We start from the raw sequence: 27,500 nt of genomic DNA, 5'->3' as shown, positions 1-27,500 counted from the left end.
ATTGCTTTGCAAATGTTATTTTGTCTTAAATATAATATTAACAATAAAACTATGTAATAATAAATATTAAGAAAAAATGCTGAATCTTACTTGTGATCTTCATGTAGATCATCTCATTGTACAAAAGGATCACTCACAAGTGTAATACGAACAGGACAGAATAGCCACCCCTCATTTTTTTCTGTTATATAAATCTTCTGAAATTGAATTCTTAAAAAAAGAGGCTAAAATTGACTGCATTGTTTTTTGGTTTTTTTTTAAATAGAAATGTTATTAACGGTTTAGTGTGTTGTTAAATTTCTAATACACAATTTACCAAAGAAGCAAACTGATAATGAAATGCTCATCGTATATGCACATACTAAAACCTTTTAATAATCTGAGAGTTCCATGATAGTTTCATCTATGTGATGATTATGTGCTTATTACTATGGTATGGAATGTTGATCACTGATATCCACAGAACTCTCACTAATTTCATGGGATCTGGATTTCAAGGGACTATTTCAGGATGTTAAAATACAACGACCCAAAAGAGTCAATACAGCACTTTTTGAAAAACCTAAAAAAAAAAAGTTTCCTGCATAAGAACTGAGAAAAACAGTGGACTTCATAACAAACTTTCATTTCAGCAATAGCAAAACAGTGTTAAAAAAAAGCCACAGAGCTCCACACTCCTTTTGTGTAGCCCACATTAGGCTTCTAGAATAGCATTAAGGGGACCTCCATTGTTATATTCTTCCCAGGTTCAGCTACACCCTATACATTTAGCCTCCAGCATCTCCCATACCAATCTACAGGACCTGCTCTAATGCGGACAGAAGTGGGAAGAAGCACTGGCTGTAATGGATAACAATTTTTTGATGAATGAAAAGTGGTTTCCCAAGTACAGAACTTCATTTGTTAGGAAATTAGACTAAAATAACAGGATTATAATGACAAAAAGAAGGTGAAATTAAAAAAAAAAGATATTTTAACAGTCATAGGGAAGTCTAAGAAACATCAATAATATTCTCTCAATAAAAAGTTTCCATTGAGACAAGATAATTAATGAACAATATTTAAACAAGAAAATGGAATATTTTATTGAGAAATCAGAGCAGCCGAGATGTATGTCTGATCAAAGTGCTATAAATTATTACTACTACTGCCACCTATTGTGATATTACTTCCAATTTAAGAACATAATTCCCTAAGCATGTTAAACTCCACACTTTAAAATCTACCAAAACCTATTTTCCCATATTCCATGAGCAGCACATTTTTTTCCAGCTACTTTGTTAAATCCATGCAATTTTCAATTTAATAGGTATGACCAAAACTACACTCCAAACACAACTACTACAACTTTTTCTGTTGTTCCTTTTTAAAAAGGCAGGAAGAAACTATTCCTTTTAATAAACTAACAGTGAGATCAGGTTCTGTGTCAATGGCCAACTAGTGCACCATCTGCCCCACAACATGCTCAGCAGGATTATGCTCTAATAAGACTTTTCAGAAAATGGGATCAAAAAGAACTTTAGAAATCAGACTAAGGTTAGTAAAAGGTCAAAGATAAATATTAAGAGTTAAACAATAATCACTATAAACTCAAAGTTATATATCAATTTATAGGTAGAATAAATAAAAAGACCAGAAAAGAAAATTCAAGAATGAGGACTTCAATTAAGCTGTACTTTATCAGACAGAATTTTGAAATATCCAGTATTTCATTTACAATAATTAATAAAGCTAAAAAAGGCCAGAGACCATTCTGAAGGCTGTTTACACATATAAGTTGAGGGAAAGCATTTTTCATCTTCCATACTTGTAGGAAGACATTTTTTATCTACATTCAGGGTTGAGGAATAGCAGACATGACTTCCTCTGTTTATTGCAGAGAATGGAATTCCCAAAACCCGTTAAATAAAAGGTGGTAAATATGAACAAACAACATTGAGGCCCTATTCTTAAGATACACTCATATCAAGAACTCAGTGAATATACTCACTCCTGATGCACAAACAGGGTTTTCAGAAAAATGTATGTACCATTATCTTCCAACCTGAATAAGGTAATACCTACCTCATTGAATCTGGAAATGCATTAGAGACGGTTTTAATAATTGGTTTTACATTTAGCAAATACAGGCTTTTTAAATATCTACAAATAACTGATAAAAATATAGATATATCTAGGCCACAAGCAAATATAATAACTATTGCATTTTCAACCTTACTTCTCATTATATGGTGTCTCTGTACTTATTTTCTCAGCTTTAACAGCACATTAACACTAGTTTCAGTATAGCTTTTCCTTCTATTACTTTTTCAAAACAAAAAGAAAGAGCGCATCATTTCCATCAGTCACAATTATTTTGTTTAATGACTTCTGTAAAAAAATTGTTAGATAGAGCCAAGTACAGTGCCTGGCCAAATCTCTCCTGAAGACTGTCATACCTATTTGCAGCTCAGTCTCACAAGGAACACCGCCATCCTCCTCTTAACCAATAAGGTGCCAAATTTAATCACACTAATATAAATGTAAGGCACTTGCAGTCTGTTCTGTGATGATGTTAACAGAAAAAAAACACCCAATAAAAACTAGCATTGAATGACAATGGGAAACTGCAGTTTCAGAGAAAAGCAATAACAGAAAGGCCAGTAGCATTGTACCATGATGGGCTTTTTCTCAAGACATACACATCTGAACTGGTGGGTTCAATTGTTCTGAAGGTACTGCTAATAGGTGCAGTCAGAAGCCAGAGGCACAACAGGGTCTAACTACGGGTCCTGAGTCTCTGAGAAAATTCTTCCAAGTTGATCTACTGGTGACCTTGCATAAGGTGTGCATAAGGCACTCCCCCCATCTTCCCCATTCGTTCTATGGAACAGAGTTGGAGGCATAAAAACTGAGCCAATCAGAATAAGCCTTTATGAACTTAAACCCAAGCCTCCATGCCACTTATACAGGGCTACACATCAGTGAAGGTAAAAGGGTAAAGGAATTTGGATCACAAAGCATTGCTCTTGAGAAATGCTCTACTCTTCATTCTTACCTTATCTGAAGATTTTTCTGTATGAGTAAGATTGTAAGAGACCATGCCATGCTTATAAGAGCTACAGTGTTTGTATCCAGCATTTTTATTTCTTTTTGACTCTTGAGACACAGGAAGTAGAGCATCTGCCACCAAGTATTCTGAATCTTCAATGGAAGTAAGAATTGCTTTTGCTGTTTCACCTGTTTCATGTCGTTCCAGTGTGCCTAGAGAAACACAATAGAAGCTATAATTTTTTTCAAGGAACTACGCTATTTCATATTTCAGTGTAAGTATCACAGTATTAATATAATACATTTCACATGAACAGAGAAATCATGAAACATTTACAGGTGAGCCAACTAATTCCCCATTTTCTGGACCTTAAAAATGTTATTTTACATAAGCATGTATTCTACAGCATTGCTATGTTAAAAAATGAAGGTTAATTTCTAAAGAAATCACTACAGCAAATACCTTAGATTCAGACCACAAGAAACTTCAGCTATTTTGTATAATGTGAAGTCAGATGCAGTTCTCAAAAGGAGAAATTTCAGAATACCACTCGCCCTAACTCTGTTCAAAACAGTCATTTGTTTTCTTCTCACAAAGCCCTCACAGAGCATCTCTATCATTAACAGTGTAAACAACACATTTATGTAATATTTTAGTGCTGTCCTCTAGTGTTCTAGGTTACAAATAGCAAGGGAAATCTCAAACTTTTCATTTCATTCCTAAAAACCATCTTTACATCTAACACTTTGTGAACACCTGAATATACTACATGTAGCTTAATAGTCAGGAATCGGAATACAGTGTTTCAGAGACTATTTCATGACTGGTGTGGCTCTAGGTAATCCAATTCCTTTAACTGTTACACCCAGTTATTTTAGTAATAGTTTTATTTAGTAATAGTGCTTAATTTATAACTAACATTAAAGATATCTAAACTGAGTTTAAATGTATTTGAAATGAGCTCCTATTAGTTACTACACATTTCCTACAGGAAGTAAGCTCATAAGAAATTGCTGAAATGGTATGTTTCCTATAAATAGAGATAAAAGACATGTGAAGGATTTTAAAACTATTAAATATCTGCTATAATGTGAAATGTTTTCTCCCTTAAGTTTGAATTCTTTGTAGCCTCAAGTAATACAACATGAATTTTCCCTTTCACTGCTACCAGAGAAAAAACGTGTAACATTGAAGGTCTATCAAGTAACACGTGCTAAAAATATTGGACTGGGATTGAGGGATCTCATATGATAAGTGTTCATGCGTGTATGTGTGTATAAAATCTCTTTATCTGAAATTATTTCTCTGAAACTTATCCATTTCTGTTCACAGTAATATCACCTGTTACTTATACGGCCAAGAGACTTTGAATTCAGAGCAAAAGAAAGTAATGCAACTGAATCTTTGTCCCCTACAAAATCAATTGAATACCATGGATCACTATAATACTGCACTGAAAAAAATAAGGATCAGGCCCAGTTATTTTTCAAATGTCATTTTTGTCATCTCTCCCCAGGATTTGCAGCCAGTGTCAGGGATCATTACAGAACTGCGTAATTACTAGAAAGCAAGCAAGTTGCCCAGAGATCTTCACAGTTAGACCGTCTACAAATACTTCAAAACAATACTGGCTACAAAGCTCCCAACATTGCAATGTTTCAATATTTCAGGAACACAAAAATCTATATTAATAGATGCTTGCAAGGAAAGATTATACAATTCATATTAGATGTGAGTAAACACATTCTTAAAGGTATTACAGTGTTTGCAAAGTTAAGAAGTTTGGAAATAATAGTCATTCAGCTAATATTACTTTAGCCTCTTTATATATGCAATGTAGTCTTTCAAGCTATAAGCATGTCTTGTTTCCCCACAGAACTTTCTGCATCATTCAGAGCCAATGATGAACAGACATCATGAAATAGTTCTTCTCCCATATTGTTAAGTGTGAAGGACTAAGCTTCCTCTACTACCTTCTGCAGCAAGTGCACTATGCAGGGAGTGTTTATACATATACACACATTGGTATCTATCCTTGTTTTCTATATCACTTTTGTCCACACAATTCACTATTAGAGTACTTAAGTGCTTCAGAAAGATCATAATATCCCTGCGAAATTACTGGGTATCATGTTATTTTTATGGGCAAGGATCTAAGGCAGACATTACAATAAATTTTTAATAAAACCAAGAATTCTGGGGACATGGTACTAAATCTCAAAGACCTGATTATACATACTCTTTAGCATTAGATAGAACTTCAAAACAGGTTTTGTTAGCTCCAGAGGCATCTATGAGCGCCTCACCACCAGTCATCCCTCAAAGCCAGACCATTCTGTGGAATAATCTTGTGGATATATAATAGAATACAATCATTTAATTAAGGCTATCATACTAGAGTGGCAAAAGAGGATAAAACCCTGCTTCCAACAAAAATCAAGATCTGAGTTGCCTGACTTTTTATCCTCCTATATATGCACATACACTCAAGATTAAAAATTAAAACATATTTAAGACTTGCGCTATTTTCCATATATCAGAGCTTCTTCCCTGGCAATAACTTCAGAGCCAAGTTTTCAACTTCTGGTTGAAGGAAAAATGTTTAGTTGAAAGAAAAAGAAACAGACCAGAAGAAGTGGTAAAAGTTACAGAAGATGTGGACAGCAGCATTTTGTCTTTGAAGACCATGACCTGAATGGAATAAACAGGCTGTCTTGATGTACAGGAAAGCAAATTGATATTTTATATATTTTACACATACACATCTTATTTTCAGCTGCTGGCAGATGTGCTTCTACCTATTACAGACTTATGGATGCAAACTGAGAAACAACTGGGCAGGTTGTGGGGTTATCGAACACTTCTGCTACCTATCAAACTCTTTTCTAAGTGTCAGTGTCAGGATCATGCCACAGCAAGTATACCATTTTGCATGCAGAGTTTGGAGAAGAGAAAATTAACAAAAAAAAATCCCTTCTGGGTTCATATTTGGCAAGAAATATGACTCAGCCTCTCACATAGAGGAGTTACAATATTTATTTTTTCTTATTTTTATTTTTTAAAGCACATCTATAGACAGGAACACTGAGTAGAAAACAATGCCTTGGACAACCACCTTAGTTTCTTACTGACAGAAGTCTATGATACCATAAAATCATTTTCGAAAACTTAGAGTTACATCTTTAAATCATTTATATATCATTCATAACAGCCATCTCAAATCCCTTATAAATAACGCCTTCTAGAAGATGGTTCCTTTCTTAAAAAACAAGCTTGCTTGCATATACTTCTTAATTCTGGATCTTTGTATGTGTGTATATATGTACAGATTTGTGTGTACATCTGGAGCTGCAACAAAAGAGCACAAAGTGCATAGGAAAAGGAGTATTATGGAAGGGGGTGGGTGATCATGAAAGTATTACAAAGTATTTATGTTATCCAGTGTACTTGATGCTTCTGAACAGCAAAATACTCATTTGCAGAGTAGGTGGCAGAGACAAAATAGAGATCTGTATTCTATGATTCCTGAATATATCTTTATAAGAAACAAAGGCGGGGGGGAAGATGGAGAAACCTGTATATGCGATAAAGAAATTCTGACCACTGCTAACAGTGAAAAGAATACCGGGGCAGGGTGCTTATTGTTCCAGACACAGTTATTTGTTAGGAATATGTTCTCTCTGATTTTAAAAAGAAAATAAAAAGAAGAAGAAAAGACACAGCCTGTACACAGGAGTACAGGAAAGAGCACAGAAATAAAGACAACTCTCAAACCTGAAGTATTTTAAACACAAATGAGCCCAAAAGCTTTTGATTGGGGAGCATAAAATAACAATGGATGAAAGGCAAAAGACAGGGGTTTCTACATAGCAGCAACACCACTGCTATGACCCCCTACTGTACATACAAAATACAGGAAAAGAAAGTCTTTATCTCTCTAAAGCTGTGACCATGGCAACCAAGCCTCAGGAACAGACAAGAGTGGAGTATTTCACTCTCCTGGGCAGCTTTGGACCACCAGATGTGACTGGCTGGAGACTGTTACAACATCTTATTCTTCTTCTGGACCAAGTACTACAAATTGTGTCTCTTGGTGTTAGCGCTGTCCGCACAGTTCTCTGGGTTCTGCTCGTACTGAATGATGCATTTTTACTGGGAAGGTCACGCATATTATCCTGCCTCAAGATGAGGTATTCACTGACATCACATGACCTGTCATATCATCAGGCTCCAGCACTTTGTTTGCTATCACAACTGAAGTATTGAAAATCCTCAATATTGCAGTGCTGCTGTGACCTAGTAACTCAGCTGAATCTTACAGCATAACAGTGATCTGTGAATGAAAAATGGTTTCAGAATTGATTTTATTTAAAAAGAGCATATGGTCAAGAACAAATCCTTTTCTTTACTAGTAGCCAAACCAAAAAACTTATCTTTCAGAACAAGTATCATCTGTAATACTAGTTGCTTTATTTTCTGTCAAGATCTTCCTTTCCCATAAATACCTATTTCATCTGAGAAGAAACTCACCCACTTCCTTCTGTCCTGGCAGAATCAGGCAAACAGAAATGCTATATTCCTCACTAGAAAATGCTTGAATTTTACAAGTCAACCATCCTGCTCCAAGACACTGGTCAAGCATTTTGCTTGAAAAATTTCTCCTAACTGCTACCACTGTAACACCAAATGGTTCAAAACAGATGGAACAAACATTGTTTGTTCAGTAAGCATATATATTGCCAACCACTATCAAGACAAAAGTAAATGCAATCTAGCAAAGAGAAATAGGATAGATCAAACAAAATCTAGCCTATTAAAAATCTAATAATCTTTAAAAGGATGTTTTACATACAGAAATAAATTAACAATGGAGATGCCCTGTAACTACAGCACTGTAGTCAGGAGCATGTAGAGTGTCTTGGCAGACACTCAATAATTTTTGCATTTGGAAGATTTGTCTTGTAGTCCAACTGCTGTACATTACTGATGTTCTTCAGAATATACATTCTCAGAATAGCATTAGCAAGCTATTGTCAGAATATCTTTCAGCTAAAGAAAGCAATGATGAACAAAGAAAACTACTGGAGTATCATATATAATGTAGGTTTACACATGTAGGTTAAAGCAGTTCTCCAATGCAGCCAGTCGTCACCTCAGGATTTCTACTGGAGACACAAGCAGAAATCCAGAAAGGAAGGACATTGAAACATTGTCCCTGAAAGGAAAAATATTAGAACTCCCCTGTTCTCACCCTGACTCCACCTAAGCTATTCTAAACAGCAAAGGACAATAATCCTGTAACAGGAATTATTGAGATACAGTAAATGTGCTAAACTGGGCTGAACAGAAGTGGCCAGCTCTGAACTTGGAAAAGATGTGAGCAGTATCTGTCTATTTCTTTATTACCATCTGAAACATGGCATGAGGATGAGAATCCACCCCTTAATGTCAGGAACGAAAACCCTCCCTGATACAAACTCTTCTGACTACACTAACCATGTCAATCAGTTCTCATTTCCACTATTTTTTGTTTTTAAAGTATATATAATCTTACTTCATTATTACTCGTAAAATAAGAATGAAGATCAACTATCAATTGTAAAAAACATATCTTTTTAAACAGACACAACTAAATTCCATACATGTTCCATCTAGTATACATAAAGTACATAAAAGTACATATGTGTATGTACACATATGAATATAAAGATACCTGACTCTTCTCAGTATGAAAGTGTGACCTTAGCTTCTGCAGATTAGGCAAAGGATGACATTGCTTTTTTTTCCTGAGACAGCCTTTTCCAAACTCCACTACCTTTCATTATTCTACATCAAAAAGTAGTTACTGAACAATGACTCAAATTTAGAGAACTATGAAATATTCAAGTCCAGGCTACAGACTGACCTGAGGCTTACATGTATAAAATATAAGATCCCATAAAGAAGGCAAAACATTAGTTAAGTTTTAACTTAAGGCTGACAAATTAAAACAAAAAAACCCAAACTTCCTAAACCACTAAACTTCCACACAGCATGTATATTCATGCTTATGACTTATTTTGAATCATTCACATTTTCAAAATATGCTACCCAATGTTTCCTCATCCTTTATCTTTCAGAAAAGGATTTCAGTGACAGTATAAGATGCACAGAGAAGCTACAGTAAAATGGCAACCTTCCATCTTACTGCATGTTATCATTTGCATCATGTATGTTACCTTTAACATACCTTGAATTTCTTCACAGAACTGCTTTCTTAGCGAAAGACTGTCTAAACCAGGAATTGTTTAATGCTGCGTTTTGCTAATTGTTTAATGTTACAGTACTCTAGGCTCAAGAAGTTATCTTGTCTCAGTTCAATAGCACACAGCTGGGTTAACTCACTCCCTGCAGTCCTCCCTTTCTCTAAGGATGCCTCTTAAGCATGAAGGTGGAGGTGGGGGGAGAGAAATCAAGAAGAACTCAACCCACGTGGTGTCTGCCCTGACTATTAATGTTGAAGGTCAGACCATGACCTAAGAACAGAAGAGCTAAATCACTAGAGCCTTTTTCCAAATATGAAAAGCTCCCTTCAGGGGAGATACAAGCCTTTCACAGTCTTCAATTAACTCTCCCTAGTAATGCAACAGGGTACTTAATATCTGAGCCATAGTTTTGTAAGGGCTATTCTTTATAGTTTCACAAGGGATGATGAAATTAGGCACAATATAACTGAGAACACTATTAGGAACATCAAAGGAGACCTATTTGTCCTAAAATCAGAAAGAGTATGCACAGTGTTTTTTGTATAACCAAGCAGACTTTAGGGCCCATATTCTGGCTGCATTCACAGAGGCAGCTGTCTCAAGTCTATTATTTAAATGAATTGCTTACCAATATTATATTATGTAATTCTAAAATGAAGGAAAACAAAGATATTGTATGGGTGTAAATTGAGGATGTGTAGAATTTGTGTGTGTGTACAAGACTGACTGAATGACAAGACTTTTTTTAAAGCATAAGGTTAGACTGAAACAAGAGAAATTTTACTCAAACTTCAAGGTGTCTTGAAAAAAACAGAAAACCGAAGCAATTTGTCATATACCATCTCTTCCTGAAAGACCTCCATCGCTCTAAAAGCCTTCTAATGCCTAAATGTTTCCATTCACACAAGTTATGGCAATTTTATCAAAAACTTAATTTTATTATCCAAATGTCTAACAAGAGTTCACTAAACCAAGTCCATAAGCATTTCTATCAAGTAACTCCTATCACAATTCAGCCATTTGGAACTTTTGAAGTTTTATGGTTTATCATCAGTTAAAGATGAAGCTCACTGCCCTACTCACATGAACTGCATAGACATTGACCTGGTGCCCCTTCCTAACAAAACCATTTCACAGTTTCTGCATCTTCCTCCTGCAAATAATAAGTGACTTGGATTTCTGACCAGAGGCGTAGGACCCTGCAGGCAAACTTTGTTAGCCAGGAGAAAGTGAATTAATAAATAATATTAAGTTTCTGTGAAGTCTAAGAGGCTTTTTTAATCCCAAGCATGAAAATAATACACACATATTATGCACATAGTGTGTTTCACAAAAGACTTACCAGATGTAGTTACCAAGGACTCTAAAACTGAGTTTTGCATCAGCCCAGGTCTTTAGGCTATGCAGAATTTATTGGGAAAAAAAAAGAGAAAAATAGTGACTACTATGACTTTGACCCTAGCTACACCACAGCCTCCAGTATATGAAACACAACTGCAGAATTTATCAGCTAGGCCACATTCACCAACTCAAATCTAATTCTGACTAATGACCTGAAGAGAAAGAGAGAGAAAGATGGAGAGTGAGAAACAGGTAAAGGGAAAATGAAAAAGATAAAAGAGACTGTAAATCACTAAATTTTGCAAGGACAGAAAGGTCACAGGAATGTAATTATTGTTGCTTCTACAATTATCTAGGCATAAATGTATAGTAAATTAATGATCAAGTTTACTTTGATACAGTTCTAAGGTTCATTAAAACTGTACAACTTATTTCTGCACAGCCACCTGATGAAACCTAAGCCTTAGTAACAGTTTAACCACTAATTTCTTTCCAAGATGAGAAAAGTTGTCAGGCATACTAAATAAGGGCCTACTTAAAAAAAACAAACCAAACAAAACCCAAGACAAAACCCCACACATTCTGCAATTCACAATACTCACACAGAGTTTCCCAAAGGTTTAGAAGACTTACTATAGTTGGCACCAATTATAAAAATATTGGAGCATACATAACTACATAAAAATTATCTTTGAACAGTGTTTGAAAATGTTCCAGCATGTTTGACCATCAATATGATCAAATGTTTGATCTGTAACACCACTACATGCAGAGCAATTTCATCTTCTCCACAGCAAGGATACCTCTCAAATAAAATATGTTTTATGTAACAGTTTAAAATGCTCAGTGTGGCATCAACATCGCAAGAAATATTTTCAGAATATTTCTGAACTCTTGTCTATCTTTTACAAAGATTTTTTTTAATAGAAGTGATCATACAGATGGATTTAACTAATGTTAGATACTGCATATTTTATGAGGGTTGCCAATCTGATTAAAAGCCTGTTTTAATTTACTCAGACCCATGTAGTTTTTAAATGCTTGAGCTGAAGTTTTCTATGCTTGAGAGCTACCTTAAGGTGGTGGGATTTTTTTTTGTTTCTTGGCAAAAGAGTGTTAAACCATTTATCATTCATGTTAAAGTCATGAAACACATGAGTGTTTCTCAAAATCTTTATGCCTTAAAGTATGGACTCAAAGCTGAACATTACGCTTCTGTGAAACACATTGTCAATGCTGATACCTTGTTCCCAAGCACAATGACAATTTTAATTGAAGCACCGTTACCATTTCTACTTGCTCAAGCAAGAGAAGTCTATAAAGAATCCATTCCATGTAATGAATGTATTGGGTTTGCATTGCAAGGTTTTGGTAACAGGGGGTCTACAGGGATGGCTTCTGTGAGAAGCTGCTAGAAGCTTCTCCTATGTCCAATGGAGCCAATGCCAGCTGGCTCCAAGCCAGACCCACTGCTGGCCAAGGCCAAGCCCATCAGCAACAGTAGTAGCACCTCTGGGATAACGTAGTTAAGGGGAAAAAAAAAAAAGTTGTGGCAGCACAGAAACTGCAGCCAGAAAGAGGAGTGAAAACGTGTAAGACACAGCCCTGCAGACACCAAGGTCAGTGAAGAAGGAGGGGGAGGAGGTGCTCCAGGCACTGGAGCAGAGATTCCTTTGCAGCTTGTGGTGAAGACCATGGTGAGGGAGGCTGTCCCCCTGCAGCCCACGGAGGTCCATGGTGGAGCAGATATCCACCTGCAGCCTGGGGAGGACCCCACGCCGGAGCAGGTGGATGCCCAAAGGAGGCTGTGACCCCATGGGAAGCCCATGCTGGAGCAGGCTCCTGTCAGGACCTGCGGATCTGTGGAGAGAGGAGGCCACGCTGGAGCAGGTTTTCTGGCAGCACTTGTGACCCCATGGGGGACCCACGTTGGAGCAGTGTGCTCCTGAAGGACTCCACCCTGTGGAAGGGACTCACACTGCAGCAGTTTGTGAAGAATTGCAGCCCATGGGAAGGACTCACATTGGAGAAGTTTGTGGAGGACTGTCTCCCTTGGGAGGGACTCCACACTGGAGCAGGTGAAGAGTGTGAAGAGTCCTGTCCCTGAGGAGGATGAAGTGGCAGAGACAACATAGGATGAACTGACCGTAAACCCCATTACCTGTCCCCCTGCACTGCTGCAGTGGGTAGGTAGAGAATTCAGGAGTGAAGCTGTGCCCAGGAAGAAGGGAGGGGTGGAGGAGAAGGTGTTTTAAGATTTGGTTTTATTTCCGATTACCCTATTCTGGTTTGATTGGCAATAAATTAAGTTAATTTTCCCCAAGTTGAGTCTGTTTTGCTTGTGACTGTAATTGGTTGAATGATCTCTCCCTGTCCTTATTTTGGCCCATGAGCCCTTTGTTATATTTTCTCTCCCCTGTCCAGCTGAGGGGAGCGGGGGGAGGCAGAGGAGCTTTGGTGGGCACCTGACATCCAGCCAGGGTCAACCCACCACAATGACATAGAGTCAATCTTATCACAGTGAATGAAAGTGATAGTCTTTCACTTACCTCTATCAAAAAACCCCAAGATATACACAGGTAGAAAACTATGTCTAAGTATCAACATAATACTAAGTTTGCAAAGACAGGTAGCAATAGCAAAGAAAATCTCTGAATTGGGATAGTACACACTTTAACGCAAGTCTTTGGTGCATTGTATACATTAAAACATGTTTTTAAAAATTATATAACAACTAGAGTGTTCTGAGAATAATTCTGTAGAAAGCACCATCATTTTTAGGATTCCTGCTTTGCTTAGATGTAGAAGGTAGAAACCAAGACAATTATAATGCTTCTGCACTTAACAGGAAAATGGCAGAAATAGTTAATAAGCACTCAGATACTGTGATAACTAACATGCAAAATACAATTAGAAGTATTATATTCAGAAAAGAATTCAAATAGGGCACAAATAGGGAAAGCAATACACATTAAACAGTAGGGATAAAAAATATTATACAGATACCTATTTAGTAATTGCCCTCAAGAGATCAGAGGTACATGGAAAGAAAACTAAATGCAAAATTGCACAAATCTAATTAGATTTGCACAAATGGTCTTAACTTTAACATCTCTGAACTTTTCAAAGCTTCACTTCATAAACTTCTTTTCCTTCAGACACATATCTCCTAAGTGTATGTCATGGTTTCAGATGAGATAGAGTTAATTTTCTTTCTAGTAGCTGATAGTGTTGTTTTGGATTTACTAGGAGAATAAGGTTGATAACACACTGATGTTTTGTTGTGTTTAAGTAGTGTTTAGACTAAGTCAAGGATTTTTCAGCTTCTCAAGCCCAGCCAGCAAGAAGGCTGAAGGGGCACAAGAAGTTGGGAGGGGACATAGCCAGGACACCTGACCTTAACTGGCCAAAGCAATAGTCCATACATGTGAAATCATGCCCAGTATATAAAGTGTGTGTGTGTGGGGAAGTTGGCTGGCAGACATGGATTGCTGCTTGGGAACTAACTGGGCATCAGTCAGCAAGTGGCAAGCAATTGCATTGTGCATTACTTATTTTCTATATTCCTATCCTTTTATTATTATTGTCATTTTGTTATTGTTACAATTATTTTCTTCCTTTCTGTGCTATTAAACTGTCTTTATCTCAACCCACAAGTTTTACTTTTTTTCAATTCTCTCCCCCATCCTACTGGGTGGCAGGGAGTGGAACGAGCAGCTGCATGGTGCTTAGTTGCCAGCTGGAGTTAAACCATGACAATATGAAAGATACAATGTAGCAAATGTATAGTTAAATGTGTATTATTATTATAATTGAATAAAGTTTTATTAAGTGATGTTATTCCATTTTTAAACTCACACTAAGCATGTCAAAATAATAAAACAGAACAAGACTTGCAAGGCAAAAGAAAATAGGAAATTGGTATATGACTCATTCTGCAAGGCATGATGAACTTCAAGGAATAAATTCATATTAAACCAGTACTAATTGAAAGACTAAATCTACCTCTGATAAATGAAGATTGCTAACTCTGAGCACAGAATATTGCTCTTTAAAGTCTACCCATTCTTTCCTCACTCTCAATACATATTAGAAATGTGGCTCAGTAGACATGCTGTCATATGCGGTACACACCAAGGAAAAAAAAACACTGATCCTTTTATTACTACATCTTATCGTACTGATATTTACCTTTTCAAAAAAAGCAAAGATACCAACTGTTTAGAAAAATGTAAAAGCAATATAGATAACAGCCGATTTCCTTACTGAAGTAGATTTCAAGTGGTGGCTATTGGAAGAAATATTCTGCACTTTAATTAGAAAAAAATTTAGTATTGATTTTCATATTTGTCTTCTAGCACACGAGTTTGGAACATATCCTGTACACATGCTATATTAATATTCCAAATGTATTATTAGATCAATATTTACTGTCACAGAAAGATATTCCACTGTGATGGAAATTTGTCATACCCATGTATTACAATTTAGGCAAAATACATAAAACTACACAGATATTAGTTCATGGTTTCTGTATTGTTTTCTATATCACTACCCACATACCCATGCAATAACATTTAAACTTAGAATAAAATAGTTTTACTTTGTTTCGTAAACCAAAGGACTAAAGGGACAGGATTCAATTTATCTTATTCTAGACATGTAATAGCAGCAGGCAATTAGCTTTGCTTCCCCCCCCCCCAATTTAGACTGCCCTTGTAGTCAGTGGGGAAAAGATACAGACTTTTACTTATTCCTAATTCCTCCTGCTCAGTACAAAAACATGAACTACTAGCTCATAGGTAGACATCTTAAATACAGATAGAAGTCTCAAGTTAGATAAGGTAAATTCCACTTAAAGTCAACTATACTCTTGGTATTTAACACATTTCAGCAGAAACTATGCTGAAATGCCTATTTGTTTGGAATAAAGGCAGCCCATTGTACTCAGGCAACTTTCCATTGACCACATAAAATAGGGTATCTTTGGCAATCTCATGAAAATAGGGTACAAGTTGTACATGAAGTAGTACTGGCTTAGAATTTAATCTGTGTGACAGTGTTTCTCCCAACCCACAGAGTATAAAAAAACCTATTATGAAAGCCTGCTAAAAGACAACTTAAATATTTTAAAAACTTCAGAATGCTTTTTGAAAGCATGTCAGCCTCTATCATAAGAAACTGGACTATGAACTCTTATGCATAATGAAGTCTTTCATCTGTTTAAGGGGTTATCCTCTTAATTACCTGGTGGAAGGACAGTTTTGGAGCTAAATTGGTATAACTGAAGGATGGTCACAGGTACTAGATGGCCCTAAACTTTTGTAAAGTCATCTGTCAAATTCAACAGAATTATTGCTGACTCCACAACAGTGTAAATATTGAAATATTCATGGAAATTCCTTAATCCACAGCCTGGAATTATAAACAGACTGGCTGTTTTCCCAGTTATCCATTAACTATAGTACAGTAACACTGCTCAGATATTTTTTAAACTACAAACAGTGATATACAAGTCTGACACAAAATCAGGTCCTCTACATTCACTAAAAAAAACCCAGCCTCAGTCCCAAAGCTAACTGCATAGCCAGAAGAAAAAGAAAAATACTTTTTGACTATAGAACAACAAAAACTTTTATCTTACGTCCATTTCTGTAATGGAATCCAAGCACAAGGCTACCACTTCGATTTTATCCTATTTAACAGGTCAGGGAACATGCTCACAGGTAACTGCATAGGCAAGTGGTACTATGCATGGCTGCCTATTCACTTGCCAACAGATTAAAATCATAATGAAATGTTGCTGTATTTCTGCAGATATTTGTCTGTGATGCTATATACATCTTTCCTGTACATCTGAACAATGCTTTGGCTGCCTGAGTGGCACTGAAGTATCTACATAGCTCTTGATGTAGGTCAGGCCAATTTCAAGGATCAACACCACGACCTCTCATGTTCTCCTGCAATACAGATATAATTCAACATTAAACCAACCACATTATATCATAGTAGGCTGTCCCAGGTATTCACCCTAGATGACATCTTTTAGTTACCAATGCATAACAGGAATGAAAAAAAATTAATTTGTTAATTGTTAATGTAGCAAATAACCCCATCCTTTCTTGTGTTCCTGCTATTCCTTAAGAAGTGGTGATTGTAGTTCTCATTCTTGCTTGATACTAGCAACAAAAGATACAGAAAAAGCAATTAAAACCCCCACACTTTTAACCATCTGTACCCTTTCTAAACGTGATATACATAAGCAGTGGCATCAATTTCACTTCCTCTTTCATTTTGAAATAGGCAGCTTTTTTACAGCTAAAGGAGTGACAGTTAAAATACACTCTGATTTTTGTCTCTATGGTACCATTACAGCCCTATGCTATTAAATCTCACTGATTTACAAGGAATTCACTATACTTTAGTGTGAAGTTATCTAGCTGTACTAAATAAAGTTGCATCCGAGATGTAATTCTGTCTCCAGACCTTTTACTTTTGGGCTGCCTTGGGCATTGTACGGTGATAGAAACTATTAGTTCTTACATTGCTGAGTACAGCAATTTGCATTTTGGCCTAGCACCTTCACAGTATTAATGAGTCAAAGTCATTTTCCATGTTGTTAAGCACGCAGAGCAGCAGCACTGAATTCACTCCACAATATTTACTGTTCAGAAATCTAGGAAAGAATGGGTTTTGTTTCTTAAACTATCATAAGAACCTCACTGCATCACACTGTGGGGATAAAAGTATCCCCACTGTCAGGAGTTAATTCAAAGGCATACACTGCCTAAGTACCACTTAATCCTGCAAGATACCTGAGCAGTGCAGACCTGGCCTCCTCTAACAGCACACATGGAACTGCCTTTTCTCAGGCCTACATAGATGACTTCTTTAAATCAACATCCAAAAGTTTCAATTTAAAAAATGACAGAGGGAATTATTTAGCAATTATTTACTTAGTCACAGGAGTTTGGAATACCTATGACCTGTCAGCACTATTTCTAATTAATAGTATACATTCCATGAAGTAATAAGAGTGCTGAAAAGCTGAAAAAGTAAAAAGCTGGGAACTTGGACAATTTTTTTTTTAGATGTGGGATATACTTAAGCTTCAAAATTTTTACCAGAATACATACTTTGAACGAAAAATCTAAACCAAAGAAAATAAAGATGTAATATTTATCTTCAGTGTGAAACTTAAGTACAAAACATAATCCCCCTTCTTAGTGCATAAGAACAATTCTTTTGTACACCACTATCCTCTTGCAGACACTAGTGTGTAACACAAGCACTACTAAAGATATGCCTTGATATGAACTGGTTTATTTCCAGAGCTGTAGCAGCATCATGAAGAAATATGCTTTGTTAATAATTAAACTTCTAAATTAACTTTTTGTGCTATGATGGGTTAAGTTGTACTCTCTCACATCATTAGCATAGTTATTTTGGCTTAAAGTTTTGGGGGGGTTGTTTCTGTTTGGTTTTTTAAGAAGGCAATTAAGTGTTGCATTGACATACTATGGGGTCCAAGTCCCCTTAGAATCCAGTGTCTTGTCAAGAGAAACTCACCACCTTGTAAGCTTTAACCTTAATTCACATCACAGGAGCACCTGAGGGGCTGCTACACTGTATCCTACAAATATCATAACAGCACAGACTATGATGGATCCATAACAAATGTATCATGAAAGTATGTATGAAAAATAATCATTGCATGCTCAACATCAGTGTTTTAGGGGTTTAATATCTCATCTATTTCCTTCTTTAAACAAAGTGATTAACTTCTGATAGAAAAAAGCTGATGCAAATCAGTTATAGTGACGACAACAGATTTATAAGGAAACAAAATATCCTGTGGTCCTTTGGTACATTTATTTACTCAATTTTATTGCAGAGTTTCAAATGCACACTAATCCTTTGGTTAAAAAATGACTCTAAGAAAGGCTTATAAACATTTAGGTACAATGGCCTTCAAGGATGTCTCACTCAAATTGGTATGGACTTAGGAAACAGCTTGCCTACAGTTACATGTTTTTGAGAAGTGTCCTTTTTTAGCTGTGGAAAAAAAAGGAAGACATTCTATATCAATACTTCCCCTCATAAACTTCTCAACTGTTTTCAACATTAGTTTTAAAAAAGCAACGAAGATATAGATAGAACAGCTGGAAAGTGTTAGCATCTTTACAAACTTCTCCATAAAAAAAGTGTGTATTTATTAATGATTCCTGAAAATTTAGATGCCTGCTCTAGTTTCTCTTAGTTACAACAGGGATCTAGTACAATATCTTTCCATTCTACATTTAAGACTTTACCACTAGTAAAGGTGACTTTCTGGCAATCGCTACAAAACAAGCAGTTAGGCAATGATAAAAATCAAATTAATTTCTCATTTTTGCTGTTTTATTTACTTTATGCTAAAGTATGGGGCAGATAGACCTTAAAGCTTTTACTGCTAACAAATATCATTTGCATAGAAAAAGTGCATGCTGCCATTACAAGGCAGAAATAATCATGAGATATAGTAGTAACTTCAGGAACAGAAAAGAACACATTGGAGAAGAAACAATCTTCCTTTTAGAGGGAGAAAAAAAAAGAGGAGAGGGAAGTAACAATTTGCAATACTGCAAATATGTTGACGAGACTAGTAAAATGAAAGTATCAGAGAAATAACAAGAGAGGAAGAAGGATCCCAAGACAGTACTGTTCCACAAACCCTCCAGAAAGAGGACTGAGCAGATGGGTAGAACCCATTCCCCCTCCTGACTGGGGAAAACGCACCTAAAACTGTAATATCATGCATCTACATAAATAGGAGAGCACACATAAGAAGCATCTTAGATATTTATCAGAAAACAGAATTCAAAGTTATACAGGAAACAAAAACAAATAAAAGGATAACAAGTTTAGAGTACCCTAACTCAGAGTCTAATATTTACTTTTGAAAATCATACCTTGCATTGCTTTTCCCAGCAGTGCAACTAAAGCTAAAATTCTAAGCAAAACCATCGTATAGACACTCAGGACAATAAGACAAAAAAAGTATAACACTATATACAATCCAACAGTCTCCTAAGGTCACACCTTCTCTTCTTAATTTTTATTAATGTTTTTGAACAAAAAGATCAAAAAACTTTTAAATCTCAAAATACAATGCAAAAATATGAGAACTTCATAGAAGAACTTCATGGTTTTTCAGTAGCTGTAGGAAAAAACCAGCAGTGTAAAGCAGCAACTCAGTACATTTGGGAAAAAAGTACCAGAAGACATTTCCTATGCCAGCTTAATGATACTATATAGCTTACTAACACAAAAGGCTTGTAATTTGTGCTGTACTCATTTTGCCAAGTCCTTCGTTAAACACAGATATTTTGTACTTTACAACAAGGGATGACTTCTCCAAAGCAGACAGCCTAGACAGTGTAATAACTTGGTGTTACATTAGTAAAACTGTGTTTTCATACAGTATTAATATGCTGTGCATTTCAGTGGTTCTAAACTCATTATGCACTTCCTCCCTCCCAGGACACATAGCTCAATCACATGAAAACACTGTATTGTAATCTCTAGTACCATTACAGCTTCTAATAGTTCCGTCTGTCAAAGTTCGAACAACTACATTTATTACCCTTGTGAATCAGCATTACACTCTCAAATCACCTGGGAATTTACGGTTTAACCTGAAACACTGAGATTTAGTTTTCCTGACTACACATTTGTGAGCTTTGCAATTATCTTCCACTATTAACTGATTATCAATTAACTCAAAAGGTTTCTCAGATTATGATTTTGCTGAAGAAAGCAGAACTTCATGCTCTAACTTGGGATTGTTAGGACTGAAAATTTCATTCTTTTTAGTAACTGAAGAGAATAACTTACATTTCATTTATAGCTTCCAGAAATATTCTACTCAATTCACTGCAACATCAGCTAATCATCCAATTGTCAGGATCTGACTTTGACTATTATATTTTATTAGTGACATACCTTGAACCATATGAAAATTTTATTTCTTGCTTGTTTAGATAAACGTTTAAACTCTCTAATATATTTAATGTGTTAATTTTTCTGCTTTGGTCTTCTATAAATTACGTTTGTATAACACCACATAACAGAAACAAGACTTCAGGAAAGTGAACAAAAAAATCTCTCTGTGTTATTACCTGTTTCAATTTCCCAAATATAAACTGAATCGTCTTCACATCCAACAATTAGCAGATTTTCAACAAGGTCAAATTTTACCTTCTTCACAGGAAACAGATGCTTTCTGGCATGTAGGAGACATACTCTCTTCTGAAGGTGTAGAATTGCTACTGAGTGATCACTGCACACACAGCACACTATGCTGTGGTCTTTTAACTGCAAAACAGAAGGAACTTTAGGTTCACTGTAATCAGAGTCATAACCACATCATTTTAACAAGCCTGGTAAAAGTTGTCCAGTGATTTCTTTCCCAAAACATACTAATTTTAGAAAATCATGTTTCATTTCAGCCTACTTCTCCGACTTGTATATGCTAGCCTGTTAAAAACAAGTGATCTCCTGACAGGAAAACAAAGTTTTCACTGATTTTTTCAATTTTTTTAAAAAATAATTTAAATACCATTTATTCACAATACTTGCCTATCAAAGCAGCAATTATATAGCCAAATATACAGTAGCAGTTGTCCTAGAAAAGTAGTGAAAAATTACCTTAAACCAAACTGCTGTTTGTGTGATATAAAATTACGTCAGGTCTTATGACACAAAAGCCAAGGGCAATGTATTTCTAACAAAAAATTGGGTATGTTACGATTTCATTTCACACTGTATGGATCTGATTCTCCAAGGTCTTCCCTTCCTGCAAGCAATTTTTGGTGACACACGAAGGAATTCACAGTATGGAAAAATTCAGCCCCATGAAGAAAACTGAAACACCACCCAAGCAGGCATTAAATCCTACCTAGTTTCCAGAAAAAGGGCTAAAGGGAGCCTTACAAGCATTAAGAACTTATGCCATTGCAAAACATCTTTTGGACTACGTAACATTAGCATGTAAGTGAAATCCGAGTCAACCATAAGTATCAAATATGTCTTCACAGGCTTTTTAAGAGGAAAAAGAAGAAATCCCAGACCCATGGGATACAATGGGGACAGAATTTGTTCAACAAAATTTCATAGAGCATTCAGTACAGTAAACCATCTTCTAAATTTTTTACTTCAAAATTCACTTCAAAAGAGAATATATGAAATTATTCTAAATCTCAAAACACAAAAGCATACATGCAAAGGACCACAAGGATGTGTCAGGAACCAAAATCAAGCATACACATTTAAACTGAAATACTATTGGTCCAAACCTTATCTTACTATGTTCAAATCCCTAGCCTTACTGATTACACTTTTCAACTTCAGAAGTTAGGAGATAATCAGATGAACATATAAACTGATAATCATGTTAATAAAAACGGTGAATAGAACATTAAGAGCTTCAATTTAATGTCACTAGTTTAGGGTCATTTTTCTGAATCACTTAAGTTACAGTCTAACAAGAAATCAACCTCCTGAAATTAAAAGCAACTTCCAAAGATGACAATTAAGTGAATGCAAATTAAGGAAAAAGTGCTGCAGCATAAAAGTATTGCCAGATAGTTTTTTCTCTCATATATATGTACACACACATGTATATAGAGTTGTGGGGTTTTTTTGGAGACATCATTTATTATGCTTTTACTTACTCTGTAGTTTTCTGGAGATCGCAATAGCTCTGTCACCGGACCAGACTGCAGACTAAATTGGTGTAAGATGCCTCCAGTAAATATATCCCAGCAGATCACGAAAGAATCCTGGCCCCCTGATAACAGCCAGCTTGGATCAAATCTTACTGATTTATCATGTGGATAAAGTAAACAAGTGACTCTGCTACTATGACCATTCAGAACCTTATAAGGTAGGTTATCTGAAACAAGATGGTACCTAAATTATTTCTGTTCTTTAAGAATAGGGGTTCCATATTTTACAGTACATTTGATAAAAGTCAGGAGATTCAAAAGACTAAATACAACAATCCATTACAGGGGATCAAAGAATTCTGGACATGTTCCTAAAAGGGGGAGACAAAGGTCTGCACTCTGCGCTTCATCTACCAAGATGTATCCTCTTTATTCCTTCAGCAGAATGATCTTTTAGAGGGAAAATGACAAAGATTACTACTGCCCATATCGTGACATCCCACATATCTAACTTTCAGGTGACGTCATCCCCACAGCCATTCCAGGACTCTTAACAGCGCAAAGCACCTTGGTAGTACTAAGCTACTGTCTGATAGATCAGCTACAGAGGGAGAAAGAATATCATAATCTTCCATTTTCCTCATTCAATCCCTGCCCATCACCCCTATTTTTCAGAGAATTTCTATAGGGATTCACTGGAGGGGGATGTCAGAACTATGCAGACTTCTGTGCTTTATTGAGATGAATTTGAACAAAATTGTTAAAACTTACCTTTCAGCAGAGAGATGTTTTCTAAAAGTCTTGCTCTTGCAGTTTTTAAACCTAGTGTTACAAAAATTTTCCCGTTTTCACATCCACACACGAGCTTATCGAGACTGGGTATGTATACAGAGGAACTGACAACTGCACTTTCGATTCCATCTTTAGATGTACCAAGATGAGCAATAATGCCCTCTGACATTGAATGGTTATCAAAATTGTCCTGAAGAGTCCATGTTGCTGTAATTGGGATCTCTAGAGGGTGGGGGGAAAAAGTCAGGAATTCTTTATTTTTTTATTCAAACTAAAATAGAAGTCCAAACAAATAAAAATATGTGTTTTCATCTCTTCATCACTTCCCCTAACTTATCCTTTCTGCAGCCTAGGGATGGAAAGTCAGCAGTTGCTATTTCAACACCAGATCACATCCCAATAAATCCTTTCTTTTATGCCTCCTTATGAACAACCATAAGCAGGACCAACTAAGTAAATGTTCATGATATTTGGCAGAGAAGCATTTATGGACAGATGGTAAAGAAATAGGAACATTTATATGTTCAGTTCCGTGAAGAATTTCTAGACACTCATCTCAGTGTCTTGCTGCTTCTAACTACAGGCAATCACCACACAATGAATGAATGAGCATCACTTTCCAGTGTGAAAATATTTTCACAAGTAAGTTTTCATGAAAATTGCCTTAAAGACATAATGAAAGAGAGAGCATCAAGGGCACAGAATTGCCAAACCTTTTGGTGAACCGTCAAATGTTGACACAGGGACATCAGGAACATGCCATAAAGTGATCCTTCCTGAAGCTTCACCAGAAAAAAGAACCTTATAGAACGGCTCCTTTCTTTCATTCATGAAGCCCATGACAAAAGGAAAACTCTGCCAAAACCAAAAGTAAATCAATATTCTGATATGAAAGAGGTGATAAAATAATGTAATAATTAATTGCAAATTGAAAGTTTTAATGTAAAAAAAAAGATGTAGAAATACAAAACAAAAAGGTTGAACCCTCACCTGTCACTAAGTTCTGCTCAGACCAGGTCTACTCTGCCCGGTGCAAGCCTCTTAAAGATCACCTCTGCTTTGCCAGTATCCTTGGCTAAGCCTACATCCCAAATGGAAGAGTGGAATGGGAGAGGTCCCTAAGTTTACTGTCTCTAATAGAGAACCTATCAATAGTATCACCAACATATTAAAAAAAAAAGGCAGCATTGATAATCTTCACATGAAAACAAATTCAGTAGAGTTTCAATCATGATAGCTTAAATTACTACAACTAATGAAAGGTAAGAACTATGCTTTTACATAGGTAACAGTCTATAACACTATCATTCACTCATCTGGAAAAAGTTAGACACTACAGAGCTATAATATCATTGATAAACAGACTTAGTGACATCTACCTAGTTTCATTTAGTCAGTGCAGTACACTTACTGCAGTATGTTTTCTCAAACACCATGTTTTTATTCTCCCATGAAGACTAAAAGTCTATAGCTTTTCTTTGCCTGTAGGTATAACACCACAGATAATTCTATATCACCAAATCAGTAACAGCCAAACTACACGATAATCTATTGGTAACTTGCCAATAACATCCTGTTTAGTTGTAACATAAGCTTCATTCTCAAATATCAAACTATTAGAAACAGGTGAGGTGTCTAAGGGGAAGCTTCTAGTTGCTCAAAACTCTTGCAAAAGTAAAGAAATTAGGCATCTCCAGGCATGTCTACATTAGTATGTTTGAGTTTACACCAGGTGCGTACTTTGGAAGTGAATGCTTAGGTTTGTGTTGTGGAGCTGTCTTGGAGCACCAAATCAGGATTCTTTTTGCATTAAACTGGGAGATGTGTGCAGGAGCACACAAACACACCCACACCAAAAAAACCCAGAAGCACACCCTGTCCTGTAGATAGTGTGGATGAAATGTCATCAGCACAAACTGGTTTGTTCCATGCATCAACTTTGCTTTGATAGTGTAGACACAGCTTCACTGCTTGCTCCTTCAAGACATTTTAATAACATGCCCATACGTTGGATACATTTTATTTACAACATTGAAGTTTGGGAGTAGATTCCACAATAAGCAATTGTACTGTAATGTGGTTCAGTTTATAATCAAAAATGGAGATCAAAACACATCATCACACATGCAGTTGTCTCAAGTCTCCTATAAAAATTATTCAGGTAGTAAGGTGAATATTAAAGCAGAGATTAGAAAAGGGCAGGTGACATTATTTAAAAAAATGCATATGTTTTGGGGGAAGCATATATGAGCTTCCTACCACTACTGTAATCCTATTATTTGCTAAGCCATATGTTTTGGCTATTTCTTTTCCCTCATATCATCTCACTTCTTGGCATCCTTCAGTAGTTATCCTATCTGATTTTAGATCAGAGCATTTGGGGAAAAAGCTGAATGGCTTGTGCTATTGCCCTTCAACTTACAATTAAATCTGTCAGGCATTGCAAGAGTATGCGACAAAAATGCTTTCTAAGAGCCTATAGTTGTCAACAGAAAGTAAAAAGAACACTAGAAAACCTCATGTAGGTATATATTTGACAGTGTTTCTAGTCTTGTACAAATCAAAGCATGTCTCCCTTGCATATCTCCAGAAAATCTTTGAAGACCTGCTTGAACTCTCATTCAAATACACATCGAAAACTAATCCAACTGCAAGCAGGAATTAAATCCTCATCTTCCAACGATTACTATTTCATAAACAATAGTAGCAATGAGAGTTAGCAACAAAACTAGAACCAAAGCTACACAGAAAATTGTTACATTTGTTCTGGTTCCATTTTTGCCAAAGTAAGAACCCCTGCCACAGATCTGATTTTTTTCCTACTTCCTGATTCTAATCAATTTTCTACTTTTTAAATCAACTGTTTCTCCTTACCTGTTTCTTTGTCATTACACAAAGAACTACTCAAAGTGAGTCAAGATGCAGTTTTTCCAGCATAGCTGAGTGACTTAAACTACTCTGTCTAAGCAGTAACTTCTAAATTTGAAACTGGTGTGACATGCTCTGCTAAACATGAATTCTCAATCAGAATTATAAAGATCACTTACTTCACTTACTTTTTTAGCTTCCTCTTTTCTTAACCTTAGAGGCTTCTTCAAGCCGAGACCATGGTTCTGAAGAGTCACATGTGTCTAATTTTATGCACTGTGGGTACTGTCAGTCTGCTCACAGTCTAAGAAGTTTGGCATGTGATTATGCCTCTGAAGGCTCAAGATAACAGTATTCTGGATAAAATGTCACAGCTTCAATTCCCTTCAATTTAGGATTGGTACACATAGGAAACAATCTATTTATGTAGTTACACCAAAACATACATATATTAATAAAACAAGAACTAAGCAACTTACATTTTGATTGTGGGTTGGCCTTTTTCTTGTTTGTTTTGCATTTTGTGGTTTTTGGTTTTGGGTTTTTTTTTTTTACATATTTGGAAGTAAAACCTATTTTAGACCACCTTTAACTTAAAAAAAGCCCTCCCTTTTTTTGCCAAAATTAGAAAGAAAAAATTCACTTCAACAATTAGCCTATCTATAGCTGAAAAAACAGGAATTTTTTTCCCCTGTGAAAAAGGTAAATATTGCCAGAATTTAAGACAAAAATATGCTATGAGCATCTCCAAGTTTGTAAGTAAAATTTTAAAATTAAGGAATAAGTCTTACTCACTGTTTTCATAGAACAATTAAATTTGTTGATGAATTCAGCAATTTTTTTAGGTATCATTCAGGTAATTGCAAACAAATAATGAATGAACTTTTGAAGCTCACTGTAAACCTTTATGAATTTACCTTATTTTCCTTCACACCAGTGATGCAGAGTAAATGAGGATAAACAGTTTCTTTCAGCACCTTCCCATCAGCAGGATATGTGCTTTTAGAAAGCCCGCTGCATAATGTGGAAAAAAATTAAAAGCTTTAGAAAGTCATATTTTTTAGAAAGCAGAACAGTAACATTCAAGATTCACAAGTTCAATTAAAAGTTACCGAATAAGTAATTACAAGCTACTTTTTGAAATCACAGGACCAGCTGCCCAAGTTCTACACAGCTAATCTTATTCCTATGTCTCCTGCTGTGTCAAACAAAGACTGAGGGCTGTCAAACTCAGGGTAAATCTTTGAGTGCCAAAGTGGTTTTGTTCTGGTTTTTGATCATTTGCAACATGCAGAGATTTTCCATAATAAACCTCCCAAAGTTCATCTTGTACCTGAACTTTTTGTGTGAATTTCCCATCTGAGCCCACCTGTTTAGCAGCTGGTAGATGTAACTGTGGCCATCTTCTGTCCAGATGATAAGTCTGTAAGCTGCTAGTACTTCTCCACCAGCAAAGCACTGACCACTTTTACAGAACTCAGTACAAAGCAAGGCAAAATCACAGTAATCATAGAC

The 27,500-nt window shown here is 36.0% G+C and overlaps 1 protein-coding gene across 1 annotated transcript in view; it reads right to left on the bottom strand.

Moving 5' to 3' along the window:
- Positions 1–27,500, bottom strand: part of WDR72 (WD repeat domain 72) — a 118,330-nt gene that overhangs the window by 78,837 nt on the left and 11,993 nt on the right. Inside the window, exons 7-13 of the mRNA XM_010571812.1 lie at positions 27,355–27,500; positions 26,903–26,999; positions 23,831–23,972; positions 23,097–23,339; positions 22,332–22,552; positions 20,778–20,973; positions 3,038–3,243 (exon numbers count right to left, since the gene is read on the bottom strand). Coding sequence (XP_010570114.1) covers positions 3,038–3,243; positions 20,778–20,973; positions 22,332–22,552; positions 23,097–23,339; positions 23,831–23,972; positions 26,903–26,999; positions 27,355–27,500 — 1,251 coding nt within the window. The remainder of the gene's footprint in view (positions 1–3,037; positions 3,244–20,777; positions 20,974–22,331; positions 22,553–23,096; positions 23,340–23,830; positions 23,973–26,902; positions 27,000–27,354) is intronic.

Source organism: Haliaeetus leucocephalus, unplaced genomic scaffold, assembly GCF_000737465.1.
Source record: "Haliaeetus leucocephalus isolate CR32 unplaced genomic scaffold, Haliaeetus_leucocephalus-4.0 Scaffold339, whole genome shotgun sequence".
Lineage (NCBI taxonomy): Eukaryota > Metazoa > Chordata > Aves > Accipitriformes > Accipitridae > Haliaeetus > Haliaeetus leucocephalus.
Note: the sequence above shows the minus strand (reverse complement) of the source record. Positions and strands in the feature narration are given on the sequence as shown.